Source organism: Schistocerca nitens, chromosome 3 (genome assembly GCF_023898315.1).
Source record: "Schistocerca nitens isolate TAMUIC-IGC-003100 chromosome 3, iqSchNite1.1, whole genome shotgun sequence".
In the NCBI taxonomy this organism is placed as follows: domain Eukaryota; kingdom Metazoa; phylum Arthropoda; class Insecta; order Orthoptera; family Acrididae; genus Schistocerca; species Schistocerca nitens.
Genome location: NC_064616.1, coordinates 325,865,361 through 325,891,940, shown reverse-complemented (window position 1 = coordinate 325,891,940; position 26,580 = coordinate 325,865,361). Strand labels below are relative to the sequence as shown.

At 43.0% G+C, this 26,580-nt stretch overlaps 1 protein-coding gene across 1 annotated transcript in view; it reads right to left on the bottom strand.

The window, feature by feature from the left end:
* Positions 1-26,580, bottom strand: part of LOC126249590 (facilitated trehalose transporter Tret1-like) — a 288,234-nt gene that overhangs the window by 146,188 nt on the left and 115,466 nt on the right. The window contains exon 2 of the mRNA XM_049951254.1: positions 13,337-13,389. Coding sequence (XP_049807211.1) covers positions 13,337-13,372 — 36 coding nt within the window. The 5' untranslated portion in view covers positions 13,373-13,389. The remainder of the gene's footprint in view (positions 1-13,336; positions 13,390-26,580) is intronic.

The window sequence follows — 26,580 nt, the reverse complement described above, 5'->3', positions numbered from 1 at the left end:
AAAAAAAAACAATAAATGAAAGGTAAAGTTATTTAAAATTGTTTTCTGTAAAATTCCTGTAGCGTATCTTGATTCATAATCAATTTGAGGCACCAGTTTTCTGAAAAGTAATCCGTTATGTGTGGATTGCCGCGAAATTATTGCCAACATGTGAAATCTGCAGCAATTTTTACGATGTTTCTTTTCCGGGTAAGATTCATGCGAGGAAATATGACAAACCTGTCTTTGCGCAATGCTCGTGGTGTTCGGAATTTCTACGTTTCGTGTGTTTCTACGATTGGTATTATCCAAGGGAATGCATCAACTCTTTCTGAACACTAATTGTGAAACCAAGTTGTAATTTTACAGTTCATAAAACACCCTTACATCCCCTAACTTGATAAGAAACATTCCTGTAATAGCACTATACGGACGTTGGTAGATAAATGAAAAAATAAAAAATAAAATAAATAAGAATAATGTGCATGTTCCGAACATGGTGCACGAACTTCAGACACTAACCACTACGCCACCAGTCGGTCTCAGCGTATGACGCTCTAAAACTACGTCGACACTTTGTCGTTTTCTCAGAAACGGTCGAGTATCTACTGGTAAGCCGAGAGACTTGTTCGCGTATTTTGGTACATCTTCCACTGATCAATTTCTGGGAAGTCAGGATGTGGTACTTGCCCTGTTCTCCTCGTCAAATGTTAAGTCCATCGGGTAAGCAATGATGGATGACTCTTCACTGTGGCGGAGCCGACGCGTAACGCCATATTTTGCGGTTTGAGAGATAGCCTGCTACACCCGTATTGAAGAAGGCCAGCGTAACGGAGCTTGAAGCAGCACGAAGAATATCCACGTGACATTTAATGCGGTGGTACACTATAGCAGCTGGGTGGCAGCACCGAAAGCATCAGCCAGCTACTCTGAATGCACAAAACGTTTCTTGCCTACTTCGAAGCAGACTAGCTGCGCTGGGGGAATGGCAGAATATGCATCTTTCCCAAACGATTTTAATGCAACTATTCGGTAAAAAAAAATCGATCCTTCCGCATCTTACAGTCTCGTTCGTCATCTTCGCAGAAAATTGCCTGTATCTGTTCGTTAAAAATCATAGTAATTGAGACTTTTCCGGAAGAAGGGTCCATAGGCCTGTGTGTGCTTTTTCGGGAAATTGTTTAAAATTAATCAACGGGCTGTCTAGAATATTCTACCAAGGTTTTGTTTAATTAATTCAGTGCTAGAGACAAGGCAACGCTTTCTTGAGGCGTGCGCGCGTAGCACTCTTCATTCAGTTTAATGTAGAGTGTGGTTATGTACAGGTCAGCTTACTTGGAGCATCGGCAGTTAGTGTTGTGTTTACATTACGAAGAAACTTGTTTTGAAGTTGTGCAACAGTAAATAGTAGTAATGGGTAGGAAACGACAGTCTTATGACAATTCGAATACGAAGAAAGACTACACGAAAATAAAATGGCAGCCAGGGTTCCGCCAGTGGCGTTAGCATTAAAGGAAAACCACTTTCAGTTGTGTCATCGTGTTGTCAAAAATTGTTACTTGCAACTAGGTGACGGTCAACAAGAAGAGGTATTTGACAGTTTCTGTATAGATAAACGTAAAGCATTACAATATTCTGTCCATCATAATGTATAGACTACAGGACAAACAGTGGTATTTTATTTGTATAGTTGTATTCAGCTACCTGTTTACTTCATTACGACCTATTGACACTGATTTATGTTATCAAAAATATTATTTTTTACGTAGGAAATGGAAATGCCGTGTGGCTAAGGGCACCCGTCGGGTAGACCGTTCGCCTGGTGCAAGTCTTTCGAGTTGACGCCACTTCGACGACTTGCGTGTCGATGGGGATGAAATGATGATGATAAGGACAACACAACACCCAGTCTCTGAGCGGAGAAAATCTCCAACCCAGCCGGGAATGGAACCCGGGCCGTTAGGATTCGACATTGCGTCGCCCTGACCACTCAGCTACCAGGGGCGGACAATTTTTTACAATAAAAAATAGGTTAATATATCAAGTATTATGGAAAGATTTACATAATAGCAGCACACAGTCTATTTAAATGTGCCTGTATTAGAATCACGTTGTCCCCTCCCGCCGGAGGTTAGAGTCCTCCCTCGGGCATAGGTGTGAGTGTTGTCCTTAGCTTTAAGTTAGTTACGTAGTGTGTGTCTAGGGACCGATGACCTCAGAAGTTTGGTCCCTTAGGAATTCACACACATTTGAACATTTTTGAGAATCACATTGTTTTCCAAATATAATGAAAGTAAGTGTTTAAACTGTCCTAGCTCAAATAAACATTTTGTCCTATGGTCCTTTCTTCCGGAAATTGCGTAAATTGTGATACCTCAAAATTTAGTAATCCACTGCGTAAAATTCAAACAGTTTGAAATGAAAAATAGGAATCTATATGACTTTGCAGTTGGTGCATCTTAGGTGATGAATGGCAACGTATGAGACGTAGCTATTTTTCTATTGCTCTTTGGCTAGCAGACTAACCAGCGTCCTATGCGTGCACCTGCAGGTGCACATAACTGTATCCTGCCGCGCGAGTAGTCAGCACGCAAGCTACCGTCTCTCTCTCTCTCTCTCCGTCCTCACACATACACTGGAAAAGTGGAATCGGCGTAACGGTGCCTCGTGCAGCGCAGCGGAGGCGCGGATGAGCTCCTGAAGGCGAGCGGTAATCCGCCGGCGAACTGCGTGCCCATTGATCGGGCATCGCCGCCACCGCGACCTTGCTGACGCCTGTGTCCAGAGCAGGCACCGCGTCGCGTGCATAATGATGAGCCGGCAGGCCGCGAAACACGGGCCGTGCGGTGCCGCTCGCATCAACAATACATGCCGCGGCACCGGCGCGCTGCCGTCTGCCGCTGCAGGCAGCTCGCCAAGACGCCTGTAAATAGGCCCTACTGCTCTTCCAAATACACTGTTCACTTTCGGTAGTGAGACTAGATAAAACAATGGAAGCTATCTCGAGAGGGGATGGTTTCCTTATGCCACTCAGTTAGATGAGTGTCTGGCTGGCCCTTAAAGTTACGTTTCAACTTTACTGACTAGACTCTTGAGGAATAACGAAGTCTTCCTCTTCACCATATCTAGGTCATTCTTGATGTCCTCAAGAAGACCTCATTCGACACGAAGTTCTCCCGCTACTACACTGCCGTCTTCTTCCCAATATGGGCCCTTGGCATGTTAGAAAGTCAAATGAAGCTAAGTATATGGTTCCAGAGACCTTTTCAGGTCTCAAATTTCAGTGATGTATATTTGTAGTTCCTTTTGACTGAAGCACTTATGCCTGGATTTCAGGCAGGATCCACCGTTTCGTCCCATGCCGAGACGCTGCTCCAATACAATTGGAGAACCTCTGCAGTGCTGTTCGACTTCAGGTGGAATACCAAGTGGGCTGAGGCGTGAATGGGAATTAGGACTGAGGAGGGAGGGGTGCTACGGTAGACTGCGAAGCTGTGCAAAGCCACTGTACCAGGGTGGTGTAGTGGTTAACGCATCTATCTAGTGAGCGGGAGACCTGGGTCGAGTTTCAAAAATGATTCAAATGGCTCTGAGCACTATGGGATTTAACTGCTAAGGTCATCAGTCCCCTAGAACATAGGACTACTTAAACCTAACTAACCTAAGGACATTACACACATCCATGCCCGAGGCAGGATTCGAACCGCGCGACCGTAGCGGTCGCGCGGTTCCAGACTGTAGCGCCTAGAACCGCTCGGCCACCCTGGCCGGCGGTCGAGTTTCAGCCTTGGTACAGATTTTCATTCGACGCTTCAGTCTACATATACACAGGCTACAGAGTGTTGTATATGAGAAGTTCAAGTCTTCGTTCCTGCTTCATTGGTCTCTTCAACGCTTCCTGGATTCATTATTATTGATTCAAACTTGCGGCCGGTCGCTGTGGCCGAGCGGTTCCAAGCGTTTCAGTCTGGAACCGCGCTGCTGCTACGGTCGCCGGTTCGAATTCTGCCTCGGGCATGGCTGTGTGTGATGTCCTTAGGTTAGTTAGGTTTAAGTAGTTCTAAGTCTAGGGTCTGATTACCTCAGGTGTTAGGTCCCATAGTGCTTAGAGCCATTTGACCATTTGATTTCAAACTTGCGTTCAAAACCCATCAGATTTATACATGCTCGATGTTCAGGTACCAGATTTCTAACTTCTGCGAAAGAACTTTTTGGTGGCGCTGCGTGTGGCTTGTTGTCAGCTGGTCGTTTAGATGTTGATTGTTGAGTTATAGATCCCCGTCGCACTGTTAGGTAAGATGCTGGTTTCTGGCATTTTAGCATCATGTGTGGCCTAGGAGAAGAACCGACAGAAAGAAGATCATCAAATGCTGGATGTGGCTGAAGCGAAAATCTGGGAGTCGCATACTGCCTCAAAGGTGACACTGGCTCTGCTGAGGGACCACTCCACGTCCGGGTGCTGGACGATCCTAACGCCACCTTGTACGGTGGCTGTCAGCTCCGAGGGAGCCAGTTAGAATCAAGAAGAGCAAGAAATTCTTTTATTGAGAGCCACATATAAAACAGAGAAAGCCTTTACGTTATTACTGCACTACGAATAAGGTAGCAGAAATTGACAACCTTGGGCAAATAAAGAAGCTTAGGATTGATTGAATTTACGACATAATAAAGGGAAGGTACACCTTAACGTCCCCTCAAGATCGTGGTCATTAGAGACGTAGCACTAACTCGCTGATAAAGAATACACACAAACAGTCCTCCTCCTAAGGAAATATCCCGTTACTTTTCTGAATATCATTAGGGAAAGCAACAAATTTCACTGTCCTTACACTGCAGTAACACCTCAGCAGTCGGGGGACGTTAACGTCCGTTTTAGTGCTGACCCTGTGTTTGATGTAGCCCTTTAAAATCTTAAAAAGTGCTACAAGGATCGTAACTGGTCGGTATAGCCTATGCGAAAGGGTTGCAGAGCTGCTCAGCCAAATAAAATGAGAATATTTAACAGAGATCCGATATTGCTCTCGTGTACCGTTGGGCAAATCTAGAGAGCCGGTATTCGACGAAGACCATACAACAGTTCTTCTGCCACTATCTCAAATCTCTCGTAAGAATTAGGAGAATAAAATAAGAAGGTTACTATGCAGACGTACACGTACGTTTTCCCAAGTTTGTCGAAAGCACTTGAGGAGAGTGCCGGAATATTTGCATTGAAAAGGTCACGACCCATTCCCTACGCCAACCAGAGAACCCCCGTCGTCTGTATTGTCCTCTACGTCGCGGACTTCTGAAACACGAACTGTCTTCTTTCATGTACGTAAAATACAAGGTAAAAGACGACCACCAGACGCATACCGTGTTGGTTTGGGAGAATATTAGTCGATAAAGCAAAAGTGATCTTTGATCTGCGTCTTTGAATTCAGTACTGAAATAAATATTCCACTGTTGAAGTCACGCATGAGTTAAATGTTGAAGAATGTTATCTCACAGATTACGACAAATTTTGATCATGTCATAGGAAGAAATTGCGATTTAGTCTTGTTGCTGCCTTCGCGGTTCTGTACCATCTCCATTTCCTTTTAGCAAATCATTTTGGAGACTGGCCGGCGACACATGCCATCGATCATTAGAGAGATTATCCAAAGTGAGAGACCCTTTTACATTATGACCATCGTAGGTCACAAGCGAAAACGTTTGGTTGGCGTTCCAACTCAGTCAACCTTCGTTGCGAGTGCTTTTTCGATTGCGCAGTTCAGGAAAGCGTGTACGGATGTTGGAAGGAATGGATAAAACTAGTGATAGACAGAACTTAAGAGTCAACCCCTAAAAGATACGTGTTTCCGCTTAATTCATCAGTCACCCTCCGTTATTTATGCACAAAATACCTGTAACCGAAGCTGGATGAAAGTGGTACAAAGAAACAGTCTAGACATCGTAAGCATCTCTTTTCCGAGAAACATTCTGGCCACTTCAGAGCAGCCCTGTTCTTCTGCACAGCAAGTTCTCGCTGTCTTATTTATTGGTGTGGGCAACGGCCTTGCCGCAGTGGATACACCGGTTCCCGTGAGTTTACCGAAGTTAAGCGCTGTCGGGCGGGGTCGGCACTTGGATGGGTAACCATCCAGCCGCCATTTGCTGTTGCCATTTGTCGGGGTGCACTCAGCCTCGTGATGCCAAATGAGGAGCTACTCGACCGAATAGTAGCGGCTCTGGTCAAAGAAAACCATCATAACGACCGGGAGAGCGGTGTGCTGACCACACGCCCCTCCTATCCGCATCCTCAACTGAGGATGATACGGCGGTCGGATGACGGAGTGCTATTTATTGGTGTAAACTACCACAAAAATTTTATTGCTGTATTTATTTTATTTTTTAAAGTTTTTCTTTTAACTTTAAAACAGTTTATCAGCATTCTGTGACGTATGTAGTTAGTCTTTCCATGCTCGAGTAACTTTGATTCAAATTGTCTCTCGGGAACCGGAGATAAATAGATAAAATAAAGTAAAAATTTTAATTAATGTTTTGAGTGACTGACCTAAACCAGTTCACTAGTACTACGGCCGCTCTGGCTGAACTGAGTTTGAAATCTACATTTAAAAATCTCTCTTAATAGCAATGAAAAAAAAAAAAAACAAGAGGATTGTAACTGGTCGTGAATAAATTCCCTATTGTCAGAACAATGTCCTTACTGCAGTCTTATATTGTAATAAGCTAGTGGTGCATTTTACTCCATTTATACCACTTTGCAGTCAGGAAAAGGGAGTCACGATTTTGTCGGTTTGGCTAGCTAAAAGTGTTAAGCTAAAATGGAGAGAGAACCAGGAGCTTAACACTTGTGGAACCCGCATAAGGATCGTTAGGGAATTCGGTTTCACTCCCTGAGGTGCTGAAACATGCAGAGACCTTTAAGGAATAGCTACAACTGGGCGGGAGGGATGTCCCAGGAGAGCGATGGAGTCCCAAGTCCCAGCTCCTCGATAATCCAGGAAATAAATACGTATATTCGTGGTGTCATGTGGAAAAGGTAATTGAATGCTCACAAGTGATATACACGTCAATGAAGCTTAAAAAGAGAATTCGGTATATTTAGCCAGAATTGTTGGTGAGTATTAAGTAACTTATCACCTCTACGTCGCCTGCAGTTCGCTATAATCTGATCATGAAACAGCATTCAGCAAAATTACAGCCATCTTTTTTGTTATCCTGTCATTTACAGAAAGGAATGAGTAAGTCTAAGTCCCAAAGATCACAGTAAAACTATGGAGTATCAAAACTGCACAATATCGACAACATTATTATCTCCGGAATGTGTTTGCTATAACGTCGTCGTCGTTATTGATTCTGCTCAGTCGACGTCTGCATCTGGTATAACCATATATGGATTCGAGAAAGCCGGCCGAAGTGGCCGTGCGGTTAAAGGCGCTGCAGTCTGGAACCGCAAGACCGCTACGGTCGCAGGTTCGAATCCTGCCTCGGGCATGGATGTTTGTGATGTCGTTAGGTTTAACTAGTTCTAAGTTCTAGGGGACTAATGACCTCAGCAGTTGAGTCCCATAGTGCTCAGAGCCATTTGATTCGAGAAAGGTGTGGAATAAAAATTCGTTTGAGGAGTAATGGACTCCGGTGTTCTAGTACAATAATTTCGTATAAAATTAAAGGAGAGCAAGTCGGGTCGAACAACACTACCGTCGAATTTAATTTCTGGCAAACTTTACTCTCACTATTAGCTAGTGCGTATCTCCGCTCACTGAAAACTGCATTTCATTTTTGTGAGAGTAAAATGTTATACGGTTAGAACTTGGAAATGTCACTTGGAGTAATGCGTCTGCACCACATAACAAAAATACGATATTGCTGTGCCTGTATTGTTAAGAAGAACGATGAAATGTTCCTTCGGACAGGCCGATAACAGGCAGCGATTTTAAATTAAAATGTCTTCCCCTGCACGGGAATTACATAATGTGTGTACGAGCACAGGTTGTGACGCAGAAACGACAGCACATGGAAGTTTGGGTGTCGTCATGCGTCGTGTACGAGTAGCACAAGCGGTTAGGGCGACCGCTGGCGTAAAGCGGGAAATCCAGGATCGAGATTTTCATTGTCGTTATTCCCTTATACAGCTGATCGATGTTCATATTCGCAACTTCGAATACATTATATATAACAAATTATACATTATATATAACAAAACGGTGAGTACCTAAGAATAACGATATGGAATGCCCTAAACTCGGATGACAATATAAAACACATGCTGGGAACAATCCTCCTGGCAGAACATCCGCAACTGAGCATTATAGCAGAGGTTGAGAATACTGTTTCAGTTGTAAATTACTTTATTTTCACACGAACGGTTTCGGACTGTTACAAGCCCATCCTCAGGTACCGGGCTCATAGGCAGCACACCGCGCCTTGTACGCGCGGCGCTCGGGGACCACAGCACAGCTACGACACCTGAGGATGGGCTTATAACAGTCCGAAACCGGTCATGTGAGAATAAAATAGTTTACAACTGAAGCGGTATTCTGAACTTCTGCGACAAATACTAGGAAAAACATATACCGGGCTCAGATTCGTTGGAGCAGTCGTAAGGAAATGTAATTCATCCACGAAACAACAGGATTACAAAACACTTGTTCAACCGATTCCTGAGTATTGGTCAGGAGTCTGACCATTACCAGATGAGATTAATAGAAGAGATAGACTAAATCCAACGAGCACAGGCACGATTCTTCGAGGGATCGCTTAGTCGGTGCAAGAGCGTTATGATGATGTTCAACAAACTCCAGTGGCAGATGCTACAGGGGAGGCATTGTGCACCACGGAGAGTTTTACTACTGAAACTCCGTGACAGTACGTTCCAGGAAGAGTCATGAAACGTATTACTTCCTCCCACGTACGTATCGTGACATGACCACTACGAGAAAATCCGTGAAATTACACTACTGGCCATTAAAATTGCTACACCACGAAGATGACGTGCTACAGACGCGAAATTTAACCGACAGGAAGACGATGCTGTGATATGAAAATGATTAGCTTTTCAGAGCATTCACACAAGCTTGGCGCCGGTGGCAACACCTACAACGTGCTGACATGAGGAAAGTTTCCAACCGATTTCTCATACACAAACAGCAGTTGACCGGCGTTGCCTGGTGAAACGTCGTTGTGATGCCTCGTGTAAGGAGGAGAATGCGTACCATCACGTTTACGACGTTGATAAAGGTCGGATTGTAGCCTATCGCGATTGCGGTTTATCGTGTCGCTACATTGCTGCTCGCGTTGGTCGGGATCCAATGACTGTTAGCAAAATATGGAATCGGTGGGTTCAGGAGGGTAATACGGAACGCCGTGCTGGATCCCAACGGCCTCGTATCACTAGCAGCCTAGATGACAGGCATTTAATCCGCATGGCTGTAACGGATCGTTCAGCCACGTCTCGATCCCTGAGTCAACAGATGGGGACGTTTGCAAGACAAAAACCATGTGCACGAACAGTTCGACGACGTTTGCAGCAGCATGGACTATCAGCTCGGAGACAATGACTGCGGTTACCCTTGACGCTGCATCACAGACAGGAGCGCCTGCGATAGTGTACTCAACGACGAACCTGGGTGCACGAATGGCAAAACATCATTTTTTCGGATGAATCCAGGTTCTGTTTACAGCATCATGATGGTCGCATCCGTGTTTGGCGACATCGCGGTGAACGCACATTGGAAGCGTGTATTCGTCATCGCCGTACTGGCGTATCACCCGGCATGATGGTATTCGTTACACGTCTCGGTAACCTCTTGTTCGCATTGACGGCACTTTGAACAGTGGACGTTACATTTCAGATGTGTTACGGCCCGTGGCTCTACCCTTCATTCGATCCCTGCGAAACCCTACATTTCAGCAGGATAATGCACGACCGCATGTTGCAGGTCCTGTACGGGCCTTTCTGGATACAGAAAATGCTCGACTGCTGCCCTGGCCAGCACATTCTCCAGATGTCTCACCAATTGAAAACGTCTGGTCAATGGTGGCCGAGCAACTGGCACGTCACAATACGCCAGTCACTACTCTTGATGAACTGTGCTATCGTGTTGAAGCTGTATGAGCAGTTGTACCTGTACAAGTCATCCAAGCTCTGTTTGACTCAATGCCCAGTCGTATCAAGGCCGTTATCACGGCCAGAGGTGGTTGTTATGGTTACTGATTTCTCAGGATCTATGCACCTAAATTGCGTGAAAATGTAATCACATGTCAGTTCTAGTATAATATATTTGTCCAATGAATACCCGTTTATCATCTGCATTTCTTCTTGGTGTAGCAATTTTAATGGCCAGTAGTGTAGAACTAATTCAGAGCTCTACCGAAAATCGTTCTACCCTCGCACCACTCGTGAATGGAACAGGGAAAAACGCTGGTGCTGTGAGAAGCGTCAGGGCCGGCGGGGGGGAGGGTGCAGGCGAGGGGAGAGAGTGGTGCAAGAACAACTCTACGCCACACACAGTGAGGTAGCTTGCGGATTGCAGATGCAGATACCAATTGCTGTTTATCACTCGAAAAACAGCAACTGCACTGGGGAGAAAGTAATAACACTCATCTCCGTAATGAGAGTTATTTGTGAAAGATTATTCTAAGAACTAAAGTACTATAGTTGGCGATATCCCAGCACACTAAAACCTATGTCTTTGCTCCGTGAGCTTTACTCACTGCGCTTGACTTCACAACGCGAGTAGTAAAATTAGTACCTTTTGTTACTGCCTTCCCTTATGTTTATGCTCGCTCCTTGTCAACGTCGTACAACGTATTATTTTTCTTTACTGTCTTTAGGCGCCGTTCTAATTGGTTGTTTTCACTGTCGGGGCAACTGCCTCGACGCGCAGAAACTATGACTCGGCTTATCGTAGTGTCCTTTCTTCAGAGTGAGTCTTACGTTTCCTGACAGGGGAGAAGAGATAGTGGCGTACAATTCTTCAGAGACAGACTGTGTGACTGTCCGACCATCTACTTTTAATTTTTCTTCGATTTCCTTAATTCTTTTAAGATAAATGACAGGAATGTTCCTGTGAAAAGAACGCGGCCTATTTTCTTCCCCTCTCGAGTTTGTGATTCGTCTTTTATAACCTCGTAGTGGACTAGACGTCAAATTCTAATCTTCGTTCCTTCCTTTCTGAATATCAAATCTCTCTGCATTTCACCGTCAATTAAGGGCATGATACAATGTGACATGTGATCCATTCGCCGGACAAAGACGTTAAGTTCGACGAAAACCTCGGAGATGATAAAGAGAAGTAGGCTATATGTCGCAATCAGGTTACACCCTCTACCTTTCTTTCATTCCGTACTCGTGTATAACAACGCAAATGGAAAACAACTCTACACTGCACAAGCGCTCTTCACAGTCATTCACATGACACAGATGACAAAGTACGCTTAGAAGGGAATTACCACGGACAGCCATGGAAACGATTCGCAACATTTGGCTTAGAAGTTCATACACTCCTCCACATTTGAGAGCTAGCCAAAGTTTAGTAAAGTGAATGCAATTATATGTATGAAATCAATCATTCATGAAAAATAAGTGGAATTTCCAGTACGAGAGTACAGCTACCACTCCAACAATGTGGCGACGTCGTGACGTATGATCATTATTGTGCGTCTTTTATCAAATGCGGTCTTCTCCCATTTTCAGTTTAATTCACAGCGTGATATTCGCTCGAGATAGATGATCGCAGTTAGGTAACCGTCGAAGCATGTGTTAAGGAATTTCCCAGTGGCATAAATGGTATATAAAACACAGCACAAGAGAGACCCGTCGTTAACTCATGAATAATACTATGATTTGTCAGTTATTTGTAACCTACCTACTAAGGTTCTCTCTGATGCACCGAGGAGTAGGGTACCAAAAATTTCAGTTGATTTCTAGGCACTGTTCGAAGGAATAAAGATATTTGTTGAAATACAACGACAATGCTGTTGGTATCCACAGTGTTCAGGATTTTGACTGTTTTGCAAATGAGAAAATAAAATCTGCAGGGATTTCGAAGTTCCAATGGTTTCGTAGACGTTGTTCCCTGCCACATAATACACAAGCAGACACTGCTCTCGTCTGCAGTGGTATCAGGAAGAAAGCCGTCTGTTAAGTGGTTTTAATCTGATCAGAGTTTATTCAAGGAGTTGCAAGCTAGTGTGCGCAACCAAAGTGAAGCGTCCTGGGTCGCGGCGTGAGTCCAGCCATGTGGCAGTGTAGATACTGACAGCATAAAACACGACCTACAATAGAGACTATTCAGTATGCTGTTAACGTTGCTGGCTTCGGAACGGCAAAGTTTTTCTAAATTCCTAATACAGACTCGTACAATGAGTAGAGGGTGTAGATAATGACTTGAATGGGAACCAATGCCCAAAGACATACTACATCAGTTCTTTGTAAAATGATGTGTTTCATCCCACCTACGCCTCCCAATATCCACTGGATGAAATAGACATTTTACGTGACTGATAATTATTGAAGTGTTACTAACTACTGTCGTTAACAGTCCAGAATGCTAAATCGTACACGAATAGTCCACTACTGAAGTACCACATTACACATTCGGTAAAATTTCTTCCACTGAGTGACAACACCCCGCTTTTCTGCTACAACAGCAATTACATTGAGCATTAATACCACTTTTTTTAGTTGGTTACAAGTACATTAATTATCATGCTGCAGATGCACTGGAGAAGATATTTCGTTTTGCAGGTTTCATCATGCAGCATGAAAGCACTTCGTCCCCGGACGTAGACTGCTGCTCCAGCAGTTCAGTCATCGTCAAAGAGCAGTTTTTCAATACGTGGCGTAACTTTCGACTGCAGAACCAAATACACTTTGTTTCCGTAAATGACTTAATAAAATTTCCAATGTACTGTCTTACTAAAACAAAACGGGCACACCATTGTTAGAGTACTTCTGATACGAGAAGAAATGGTTTCTATACGCTGCACTCAGTGGGCACAGATAGGAATTTAATGACGCTGAAGTAAAAACCAAAAGTCTAAATTCTATGTAGAGAAGATAAAAAAATGTTTTCTGTCTTTGTGACTGAATCCTGTCGAATAAGTGTAATCTTGTAATTTCGCACGGTTTGAGAGTACACAGAACTGTCGCATAAAAACGTTATCTCCTGAATATCTTTCAGTATTCTTTACCTTTCAGGGCAGTTCGGAAAACAGTTAAGGACATTAAATTTTAGTATGTGGGAGGAGGCTTCGAGTTCACCAGGAAGCCTACGTCTCAAGAACATTAACAGCTTTTCAGCCACTATACTGCTGGAACTCAGAATTTCAGACGTGTCTTAAAAATTATTAATTTATAAGCTCTACTTACGTTATGGTTGCAACTGATTTTTATCTTGTAAACCATGTCGAATATCTGAATATCTGTAAAAAAGAAAAAAGAAACGATACAATTTTGCAGTGTCATATTGGATAGTTAGTTGGTATTCGAGTTTTGTTTGGTTAGAAGCAGAAGTCAATTTTACAAATCTTCATAAACAATACTGAAGATCTGTTAAAGACTCTAGTTTATGTCCCTGATACAGTGGATAGGAAAATTATAACAGTATCATGGACTAAATGAATTTACAACTCCTCGTGTTGTCAGATGCGTGAACTATAGGACACCCTTACTTTCGAGGCCGCACCTGGTAGCCGCGCGGTCTTAGGCGCCTAGCCACGGTCAGTGAGGCTCGCCCCCGTCGGAGGTTCGAGTCCTCCCTCGGGCATGGGTGTGTGTGTTGTCCATAGCGTTTGTTAGTTTAAGTTAGGTTAAGTAGAGTGCAGACTTAGGGACCGATGACCTAAGTAGTTTGGTTCCATAAGACCTTACCACAAATTTCCAGATTTCCTTACTTTCGACGTTTATAACTGCGTATGCGAACTGTAAGGATTGACACTTGTCATTACATACGTGCCCGCATTACTTCTGTTATTCCAAGCATTTACTTAAACGTCTGTGATGTGTCCACGGTGGAGGTACCCCACTATTTACAAGTCACGACTGATCGGTGAAGATGCAGCCTCATCCCTTACAGTCCGCAACTCGTGGTCTAGTGGCTAGCGTTGCTGCCTCTGGATCACGGGGTCCCGGGTTCGATTCCCGGCCGGGTTGGCGATTTTCTCTGCCCGGGGACTGGGTGTTTGTGTTGTCCTCATCATTTCATCATCATTCGTGACAGTGGTTAGACTGGACTGTGTACAAAATTCGGGCTGTGAAAAAATTGTGACTTTGTACGGGCACTGATGAAACCCGCAGTCGAGCGCCCCACAAACCAAACATCATCGTCGTCATCATCCCTTACAGGAACTTGCAGACAATCGTTAAATGTATGGTGCATCAGGATGCAGTGGATAGAAAGCAACGGGCGTGAACATAACTGGAAGAAATTTAATGAATGGAAACCCAGTGAGAGCGCCCAAGTTGTCGACAAAGACGTGTTTGCGCATGCATTTGAGGAGACGATATTCGGCCGTGTGGGAGAACATCCAACAACAAGCACCCAGAAAGTTGGCGGTCGCCATTTTGAATAGTTCCTATGAGTTTATTTCCTACATCTACATCTACATCACTACTCTGCAATTCACATTTCAGTGCTTGGCAGAGGGTTCGTCGAACCACAATCATACTATCTCTCTACCATTCCACTCCCGAACAGCGCGCGGGAAAAACGAACACCTAAACCTTTCTGTTCGAGCTCTGATTTCTCTTATTTTGATGATCATTCCTACCTATGTAGGTTGGGCTCAACAAAATATTTTCGCATTCGGAAGAAAAAGTTGGTGACTGAAATTTCGTAAATAGATCTCGCCGCGACGAAAAACGTCTTTGCTGTAATGACTTCCATCCCAATTCGCGCATCATATCTGCCACACTCTCTCCCCTACTACGTGATAATACAAAACGAGCTGCCCTTTTTTGCACCCTTTCGATGTCCTCCGTCAATCCCACCTGGTAAGGATCCCACACCGCGCAGCAATATTCTAACAGAGGACGAACGAGTGTAGTGTAAGCTGTCTCTTTAGTGGACTTGTTGCATCTTCTAAGTGTCCTGCCAATGAAACGCAACCTTTGGCTCGCCTTCCCCACAATATTATCTATGTGGTCTTTCCAACTGAAGTTGTTCGTAATTTTAACACCCAGGTACTTAGTTTAATTGACAGCCTTGAGAATTGTACTATTTATCGAGTAATCGAATTCCAACGGATTTCTTTTGGAACTCATGTGGATAACCTCACACTTTTCGTTATTTAGCGTCAACTGCCACCTGCCACACCATACAGCAATTTTTTCTAAATCGCTTTGCAACTGATACTGGTCTTCGGATGACCTTACAAGACGGTAAATTGCTATATCAGTAAAAAGCTAAAGATTAATTTTCGGCAGTTAGTTCCTTTTTTATAGTACTAAGTTTACAATTCTCTATGATTTGTATAATTTTGACCCAAAAGATATATTATACTTCATAATATAACGCCCTAATTAAACATTATTCCTTCGAGAAATATAGCGTCATTACAAAAACAGAAAGTCAAATAATGAGAAGTATAAAAAGTTGCCTTTCGGTTTTGAAGCCGCACTTCCTCAGCCCCAATTTTGAATGTAATGTGGGAGTTACGTTGTCTTTTACGGTTGTATAAAGTCCTATTTAGACAGAAGAAGATTTTCCAATATACTTAAAATATTATTAGTGATCAATTTTTTTGGCTGCTACATTATTTTCTGTTGTTGTTCTAAACACAGTCAGCAGCTCGAGGTCTTGAGGTTAGAACTACTGACTGTCGATAACGGGGCCCCGGATTCGATTCCTGACCAGACGGGGGATTTTGTCGGCGCAGGACTGTGTGTGTGGTTTGTCCTCATCATCATTTCATCATCATCATCATCATCATCGACGGGCAAGTCGCCAAAGTTCCGTCAGGTCACAAGACGCAGCAGTAGGCCGAACTCCCTTGGCTGGGATTCCCGACCGAAAGTGCCATACGCACATTTCCTATAAACAAGCGTTTGATTTTTGACACAGTGCACTGCAGTACAAAGCAATAAGTTCTCGTCTTGATGTACATCGTACTTAGGTACTAGTACAGCACACCTAACCACGAGGTAAAGATGGATACATAAAAAGGAGCAAACTAGAAATTATTGTGTGTTATTGCAGTGCAGTGTGTCAAAAATCAAATGGCTGTGTATATGAGAACACATGAAAATAACGTAGGAGCCAAAATATTGACAGCTGATGATGCTTTCATTAAAACGGAACGAGTTTGGTTCAAATGAGACTTTATACAGCCACAAAAGACTGCGAAATTCCCTTATTACTTGCATAATCAATATTTATTGGTAATGAACTGGTCGTACGTTATGTATGCTTGCGGCAAGAGACAATCAATGCCTCCCCTCCGCGATAGCAATGGAAATACTATCAAGGATATTGCTGCCAAAGCAGAGTTACTGAACACAGCCTTTCGAAATTCCTCCACCAAAGAAGACGAAGTAAATATTCCAGAATTCGAATCAAGAACAGCTGCCAACATGAGTAACGTAGAAGTAAATATCCCCGGAATAGTGACACAACTTAAATCACTTAATAAAGGCAAGGCTTCTGGTCCAAACTGTATACCAATTAGGTTCCTTTCAGAAGGCAACTTTTTATACCTTTCATTAAAAATCATATACAACCATTCGCTCGACGAAAGATCCGTACCCAAAGACTGGAATGTTGCACAAGTCACACCAGTATTCAAGAAAGGTAGTAGGAGTAATCCACTAAATTACAGGCCCATATCGTTAACGTCGATATGCAGCAGGATTTTGGAACATATATTGTGTTCGAACATTATGAATTACCCCAAAGAAAGCGGTCTATTGACACACAGTCAACAGGTATTTAGAAAACCTCGTTATTCTATGGCACTACTAGCTCTTTACTCACACGAAGTGTTGAGAGCTATTGACAAAGAATTTTAAATTGATTCCGTATTTCTAGATTTCCAGAAGGCTTTTGACAGTGTACCATACAAGCGGCTTATAGTGAAATTGCGTGTTTACAGAATACCGTCTCAGTTAGGTGGCTGGATTCATGATTTCCTGTCAGAGAGAATCCCGTTCGTAGTAGCTGACATAAGACATCGAGTAAAACAGAAGTGATTTCTGCCTTTGCTCAAGGTAGTGTTATAGGCCCTCTGCTATACTTTATCTATATAAACGATTTAGGAGACACAATAAGATTTTCACTCTGCAGCGGAGTGTGCTCTGATATCCTTGATTTAGGAGACAATTTGAGCAGCGGTCTTAGGTTCTTTGCAGATGATGCTGTCGTTTATCGTCTAGTAAAGTCATCAGAGGATCAAAAGAAATTGTAAAACGGTTTAGAAAATATATCTTTATGGTGCGAAATTGGTATTTGACCCTAAATAATGAAAAGTGTGAGGTGTTCCATATGGGTGCTAAAAGGAATCCGTTAAACTTCGGGTACACGATAAATTTGTCAAATCTAAAAGCCGTAATTTCAACTAAATACCTAGATATTACAGTTGCGAACTACTTAAATTGGAAAGAACACATAGAGAATGTTGTGGGAAAGGGAAATCAAAGACCACATTTTATTAGCAGATCACTTAGAAAATGTAACAGATCTACCAAAGAGACTACGCTAGTCAGTCTTCTTTTAGAGTACTGCTGTGCGATCTGGGATCCTTACCGGATGGGATTAACGGAGAACATCGAGGAAGTTCAAAGAAGAGCAGCACGTTTTGTATTATCGCGAAATAGGAGAGTGAATGTCATTGACATAATACAGGATTTGGGGTGGACACCATTAAAACAAAGGCTTTTGCTGCGGAATCTTATCAAAAAATTTCAGTCGTCTACTTTCTCCTCCGAATGCGAAAGTGTTTTGTTGACGCCGACCTACGAAGGGAGAAAAATCATAATAAAATAAGGGAAATCAGAGCTCGCACGGAAAGATATAAGTGTTCGTTTTTTTTCCGCGAGCTGTTCGAGATTGGAATAATAGAGAATTATTGTGACGGTGAATCCTCTGCCATGTACTTAAGTGTGATTTTCAGACTATCCAAGTAGATTTAGATGAGACTTCCCCTTGTTGTTGGTCTGTAAGTCAGTGTAATTTTGCGCAACAGACAGTACAAAGCTTTTACCAGTGGCCTAGTTTCACACCGCAATAGAACACATAGTCTGGGAAAGATACTGGTATATCAAGCATTACTGTAGAATGCGTTACGAAAGATGTTCTATGAGAGCTGCGTGGTTTTAGTATGAGAAAAGAGAGGAAGTCAAGATCAACAAAAGTTGCTAACAAATAATTCGATTGGATAGATTAAAAACCCTGAGATGATCGGTCAGATATAAGGATACTCCCTGGGAAAAACTGTGCATAAATCATAATTTTTCGATTGAAAGTCGTTATTTTTCATAAGCGCTTCAGCGTAAGAAATTAATTGATTATGTAAATAGTAACTGGCTGTGGTCTGAAATGCATGGCTGATATGGTAAAATAAAGAATTGTGAATACTTAATTATACATAGAATGAAATAACGTTGTGATAGACAGTTTTAGTAGCAGGAGGCAGTGTTGCCGACGTGAAGCCATGAACCAACAATCCAGGCAACTTCGCGAACACGTTGCCCTCGAGAAAGAACCAAGGTTTGCTAGCGGCTGACACCTTACCAATGAACACGATGAAGCGTCGATCACAAAGTTATTTTAATCGTAGAGTCGCCTGTCGTATTGGTTTCATGCCCTGAAAGAAGTGCCATATTTGTAAATAATAAATTCAGTTACAGTAAATTATCTCCACGAGCTGGACAGCACAAGAAATGTTTCTCTGTAGTGCACTTACTGTGTGCACTACGTATAACAGCCACGTGACGTGTGGTTAACAAATTGTTCATATCAGCCTATGTATGTCATCTTTCGTCTAGTACGGCACTGCAACATTAGGAACTCAAAATTTGCAATTGCGACGTCCACGGAGGAATCCCTTCAGTTTACCAGCGACGCTGGTGACAAACTAAGGTCCTATTTTGATGGCCAATCTCGTTCCCAGGTTCCACAGTAGTAAATCATTGTGATTAAGTGGTAGCGAAGTGGCTCATGATGGGGCAATAAACGGCGAAAGCGTCGGGAACAGCCGGCAAGAAAACGGCGCGTGTGGCGATGGGAAGCCGCAGGCGGATTATCCGCCGGGCTTTCACTTACCGGTGCCCTCTCGTTTCACCCAATCAGCTGCAGACGCGCGCGGGAACTCAAGTTTGTCACCTTGTGTACCTGTGCAGTCTCCAACACAACCCGTCTCCCCTTCATCATTCTGTTTCGCTTTTGAGGAGCCGACTGTACTGGTCAACGCATATGAGGTGTTCCGTTTGTAATCCGTACCGTCTCTGTCCATTTTATAAGGAGATAGTTACAACAATCATAAAGTTTGAAGTTTTTACGTGAAGGTTCGCCCATTCGTATCCACCTTAATGAACATTTATTTATTACTCCTAGAACACCCTTGTTGAAATGACAGTTATTTACTAAAATTCAATACCTTAAAATCGTGTAAACTTCACACTGAAGCATATTCAGGGCGAGTAACCTTAAACACGAAATAAATTTATTTCGTGAACGGTTTAAGATGTTACAGGGAGGATTTCGGCAAATGACGAAGTACAGTATGGATAATACTTTTTAACATAAGTCTCGAATTGAAGCAAGTATGTTTCTCTAAATGGAATAATGACCTTATTTCTAATAGTATTCGAAAGTTCTTGAAAACATGTTTATAGTGATACAACGCTTGTTAATGTTGGTGTTGAAACTTTTCACCAAAATATCTGAGAACTTTGCTGAAACAGAGAGGCAAGACGGCCGAATCATGCCAGGCTGAGCCTTTGTATCAAGCTTTTCGACTGTTTACTTGTTTGCACAAAGGCTGTTAACTTCAACATAGCTATATACACTCATATGAAATATTTATCGTAATCACCTACTGATATGCTGTAAATCGGCATATAGATCTGTTCACAAAAATAACTGATGACTCTGCATCCGGGTCGTGTAAAGTAGGGCCAAAAATAAATCCATTTTATCTCATTAAGGTTAGTCTTTTGTTCTTACAGCGACAGGTGCTTGGTGGTATTAACACAACAGTAGTCCATTCCTGCAGTCTTTACTTTCAGTTTTAGTGCATTGCTCGGATATTATGCTCGGAAAGTTTCAATAACAACAACCAGATGTTCAGGGCCTTTCGAATGCTTCAACGTTTCTGTTAATTCATAATTACGTGACCATGTGCCTACTATGATTCGTCAGACGTGCTTTCGCGCTCTACTCCATACTAATAGTTGCTGTGCAGCTACACGGAATCCGTATTCAAAAATATGTTCAGAAGGGGAATGAATGCAAATGTGTGTGGGCTCAAAGTGGTCCTACTTTGAAGGAGACCACACCCAGTTCATCATATTTAACAAGTGCACAATTTTGCAGCGTATATCTCGTTTCTTTCCCCTTAGATCACCGGTGCGGTTACAAGCTTAGGACAGTTATAGATATGATAAAAGCTTGTTGTTTCGTATATGCTCTACTTCTGAGACCCAAGTAAAGGGGAAATGATAAATTTCTGTTTCATCGTTGTTCTTTTTTGCCCATTTATTGGCAGTTCCAGTGCTGTTGCTATCCAGAGTTCATCTGCTGTTATACGGCTGATGGTGACGTAAACACATCTGCTGCATAAAGCTATTTTATGAAGCTTCTTTTCCAATGATGCGAACGTCATTGTATTGCTCAGGCATGAACTAATATAATGAAAGGAACAAATAGCGGTTGCTTCTGTTTCACCAAGAAAAAAATGGCTCTGAGCACTATGGGACTTAACATCTGTGGTCATCAGTCCCCTAGAACTTAGAACTACTTAAACCTAACTAACCTAAGGACATCACAAACATCCATGCCCGAGGAAGGATTAGAACCTGCGACCGCAGCGGTCGCGCGGTTCCGGATCCACCTAGAAACTTCCCTCCATAAACTGACTAATAAAGAGGGAGAACATAGATTTATATTGACGAATGTGACAAAGGAGAAGAATATTTAAGAACTTTTAACATGTTGCTGCGCTGTTAGCAACTGTGACAAATTAAATGTCAAAAATCCGCCTCAGTTGCGAAATGTTACTGGTCTTTTCCCAGGTTTCAGCTTCTCCAGAAGCACAAAATAAACTAATACATGCCAGAATAAGGCACGATCAAACATGAAAAGCTTAGGTTCCGTGGTACCACGTCAAGCTACGTTACTTAGCTGAGGAACAGCCCGGCCCCACTTCGTGGAAAGCGGTCGGTTAGCAGCGGACGCTAACGACTGGGGTATCAATCTCTGTTATCTTCGCCAGAAGTGTGGGACTGCGGTTACAGCAATTCCGAGTAAGGAGCTTTCTAGAAAATGCGTGGTTGACAGGAAGTAGCGAGACAATTACAAACCATAGCAGACATTATTGAGAGGAGGCGTCCCTAGCCTTATTCCACAGCAGTTGGTATAGAAGTATAGGCCCACATTTGTAACATATATAACAGACAATGGAACGAACAAACGATTAATGTTGCAGTTCAGTACAGTTACGTTATCAGTACAAAATCAATACTTATTCGCACATCAAGAGTTGCAAAAATAAATACTATATGTCGCATCAGAGACTTAAATTGGTGTTTCATGCGTTCTTGACACATGGCATGTTAGAATGCTCCCATTTCGTTCCTTGGTACCGAACATTCCAAAGCATCGATGACCCAAATATACTAAAAAATAGGATCATCAACCCAAAGGCTAGTTTGAACTCCTCAGCGCCTTACTAACATGGTCCCATTGTAGATGGTATGCTGTTGCTCTCCTCCGACCTTTGGACTGACTTCCCACCCCTTATTGGGAAACGTTCAGTTTAACGTAGATACTCCCATTCAACTCGAAATTCATTGACAAAGACGAAAGAAGTGATAAATGACAGACGAAAGTCCTAGGATTCACCGGGCATTGAAACAAACTTTTGGAGCAGTTGTTAACTTATTCAAAAAAAAAAAAAAAAAAAAATATTAAAATATCTTTCTCCAGAAACAGCAAACTTGGATACCACTTACCTCACACAGTGAACACAAACAAGCCAATAACACAACACAGTGGAATATATAAATTACAATGTAACAGTTGCCCTGCATTTTACGTAGGAAAAACTAGAAGAACCTTCCACACACGGTATAAAGAACACACCGACGCCTTTTGACTATACCATTTTGAAAAATCTACAATAGCTAACCACATGTATACTAATAAACACAGACTTGACGACATCCACAACAGCCTAACTGTACTTCACACAGAACCCAACAGTAAAAAACTTAATCTACTAGAACAGTTAGAAATAATGCTACACGAAGAAAAATATTCCGAAAACTTGTTGAATGAACAAACAGAGTTTAACAGCCACAATTTTTTCTACACTTTTAAAAGTTTATTTTTTCCTGAGGAATCAAATCTATAATAGTACAAACAGTTGACAACCTACAACATTGTGACAAATAATTATTTTAATAATACCAGTGTACTAATAATACTATATCATATTGTCTTCTGTGAAACAAGAAAATCGATTATATTTAGAAGTAGAACATCTATATGAACGAGAATCTTTGGCATGTTTACGTTCTGCTACTACAATGGGCGAAAAAGTGTGTGACTATGTATATATCCCAGTATGTACTGCAAAATTAACAGGCATCATACAATCTTAAACTGTAAGTTATTTTCATATTATTGACGCTGTTAAACTTATATGTACAATATACCATGTTGTAACACAAAAATGTAATATCAACAGGCAAACAACTAAAAAACCTGATGTAAATCACTAAAAAGCACCTGAAGATGAGCCTCCAGGGCTCGAAATGCATAGTGCAGTAAATAAACTCAACTTGTGACTGAAGGCGGTTTGTTCTTCATTTTACGAAAGTAAAACAGTCGCGGACGAAACACTGAAAAACAATGGAGAAAATTAAGCAAACATTTAGTCTGTAAGAAGCAGGACTGCTGAGAACGTAAGTTACGCTAACGACTGGGGTGCCTTTGCTATCTTCGCCAGAAGTGTGAGACTGCGGTTACAGCAATTCCGCGTAAGGAGCTTTCTAGAAAATGCGTGGCTGACAGGAAGTAGCTAGACAATTACGAACCAGAGCAGACATTAGTGAGAGGAGGCGTCCCTGGCCTTATTCCAGAGCAGCTGGTGACCGGAGGGGGGGGAACCTTGATTTACCAAGACGAACGAACGTGTGTGTGTGTGTGTGTGTGTGTGTGTGTGTGTGTGTGTTTTCGCCCTGTGTGACTGAACCTTTACAACTGCGCGTAAGCTGAGTCGCTTATTTACGACGCTGCGACCTCACTGTCGACTTCCACTTCCGCAGTTATCTTTTCAGTGTGTTACTGGACGTTTGTGCGATCGACAGCAAAACTCTTTCACTGGAAAGTTACACGTATTCCTGATATTTATCGTCAGTCCTTACGTGATTTCCTTGTGAATAATCAATGACGCTCAGAAACGTGTCCAGTTCAATGTTTGTTATCGCTCCAGCAGCGATAAGGAAATCTAAATGGGTGTCGGGGATGTGTAACAAGGAAATACTTTCCTGCACAGTATCAGCATTCGTCTTATATTCTTATGCGATTACGTTACTGAAAGTATTATTCCAGTTTCATATCGACCTCGTTTCGAATTTTTATTTCTGGTATTCTCGTATTTTATTGTGTTTTTAGAAAGGGGTGCTCAAAACCAGTATGTTTCTAAGCACTCAAATGCAGTAACTGAATTGTTGTCCAATACAGGTAATTTGTTTACATATTTCCGTTTCACGTGTTACGTAGCAAGTCATCGTTAATTTTATGTGATAGCTATTTCCCCTCTTTATGTGCTACTTGATGCGCTTTTACTGCTTGTCCTGATGGGTTTGACGGTGAGAGAAAGTTAAGTTCCATTACACTGCTGAATGATGAAGCATGTGACATTTCTCTTGCAGTAATCAGTCTGCAAGAGCTGTGTACTAAGTGCTGGAATCGGTTTTCGCTCTCCCCGTTTCTTTCTTTCTGTCACCATCCGCAAGAACACGAACACTCCACTCCACAAGCACTCGTCACAGGTATTAACATGGTATAAATACACATGTGACAAATCCTCCACGAGTTACGAAGGCAGTATATGGTTGAGGGACACGTTTTATGCTCTCGTATTGTGACCTTATTGGTTAGCCAAAATCTCTGCAGGAAATACATGTTTTCCGTAAAGAGCGGTCATTTGAAAAACAACCCGCACTGATCATCCAGAAGATTCACAACGCTGTAGATAATCACACGCGCTGATAGAACTAAACACGTCATTCTTAACGGGACCAAACAGCACCCCCTGTATAGGGGGTGCTGGACCAAATCGTCACGTGTGAAAGTAAGCCAAGTGTGCTTTACAGGGCCCTCACTGTTCCAGACATATGTAAATGATCTAGGAGCTCCGTGAAACTGTGGGGGATGATGCTGTTGTACGTAGATGTCACAAAGCAGTACAACTGTATCGCTTTTCTATGGATTCTTATAGTAGTCGCGAGTGTACCACGGAGATGCTCATGAAACTCGTGTGTCAGGAGCTACAGTAAAGGCGTTGTGGAACACGGGCAGGTTTATTGTTAAAACTAGCTGATGCCCGTCTATGTATTTATTCCGGTCTTCTGTTACCGGCAGTCCATCCCCTCCTTCCCCTCCCTTCCCCCTCTGTCCACCTGCTCCTCCCCTCTCTAATTCCACCTCCCCCTCACTTTGTCCATCTCCTTTTTTCCCCCCTCACTCTCCACGTTATCACCCACAGCCCAATAGGAGGCCTTGGTTCTTACCCCCACAGTATTTCTTTCCAGGTAGTAACTAATACACTGATGAAAACAAATCGCAATGCCGAGAAAGAATTGTGCGACTTAAACGAAAGTTGATAGGCGTGTTTCGAACCGCGCGACTGCTACGGTCGCAGGTTCGAATCCTGCCTCGGGCATGGGTGTGTGTGACGTCCTTAGGTTAGTTAGGTTTAAGTAGTTCTAAGATCTAGGGGACTGATGACCTCAGCAGTTAAGTCCCATAGTGCTCAGAGCCATTTGTAGGCGTGTTTCTTCATCTGAAAAATATCTATTCAAATTTCGCGCCAGTCGTATAAGACTGGCGCTTGTAGCGTCGCTATGGGGGCTCGAATCAGGTTTGTTTTAAATACACGCTGCAACGGTCGTGAGTGTTAGTTATCTCTGAGACTGGACGGGGTGAGTTGATAGTCAAGAACGCCTTCAAAGCGACAAAGACGCCATTATCAACACCGTACTGACTTTGAAGAAAGATCGTCTAATAGGGCTATGAGAAGCTGGATGTTCCTTCTGCGATACTGCAGAAAGACTTGGCACGAATGTAAGCACTGTACATGATTGCTGGCAGCGGTGGCCACGACAATGTACGGCCGCAAGAAGACAGGGCTCCGGACGGCCACGTGGCACTACCAAGAGGGATGATGATGATGATGATGATGATGATGATGATGTTTGGTTTGTGGGGCGCTCAACTGCGCGGTTATCAGCGCCCGTACAAATTCCCAACTTTTTCTCATCCCAATCTCGCCATTTTCATGAAAGATGATGATGAGGACAACACAAACACCCAGTCATCTCGAGGCAGGTGAAATTCCCTGACCCCGCCGGGAATCGAACCCGGTCCAAGAGGGAAGCCAACGTGTTCGGAATATGGCTCTGGCGCATCTTACTGCGTCTGCAGCAGTGACACAACGAGCTGTTACAAATCGGTTACTTCAAAAACAGCTCCGAGCCACAAGCCGAGCAACGTGCATTGCACTGACCCCGAACGACCGTCATTTGCTCATTGGAAGGTACGATGGAGGTATGTTGTGTTTTCTGATGAAAGCTGGTTCTCCCTCGGTGCCAGTGATGGCTGTATGTTGGTTACAAGTTGGTCAGTTGAAGGCCTGCTCTAGACACATGGGACCTACACTTGGAGCTACTATCCGGGGTGCGATTTGGTATGACAGCAGGAGCAATCTCGTGGTTACCCCACGCACCCAGACTGCAAATCTGGTGATTGGACCTGTTGTGCTGCCCTTCATGAACAGCATTACGGGGGGTGTTTTCCAACAGGACAGCGCTCACCCACACTCCACTGTTGTGCATCAACATGCTCTACATTGTGTCGACATGTTCCCTTGGCCTGCTCGATCACAAGATCTGTCTACAGCCGAGCTTATATGGGATAACATTGGACGGCAACTCCACTGTCATCCGCAAATAGCATTAACCGTCCGTGTGCTGACCGACCAAGTGCAACAGGCATGGGACTCCATCCCACAAACTGATGTCCGGCACCTGCACAACGCAATGCATACACGTTTACATGCCTGCATTCAACATTCTGGCGTTTACACTGTTATTCATGTACCAGCAATTCACATTTGCAATGGCTTATCTCGCGCGTACGTTAACCTGTAATAATGCAATGGTAATCATTTAAA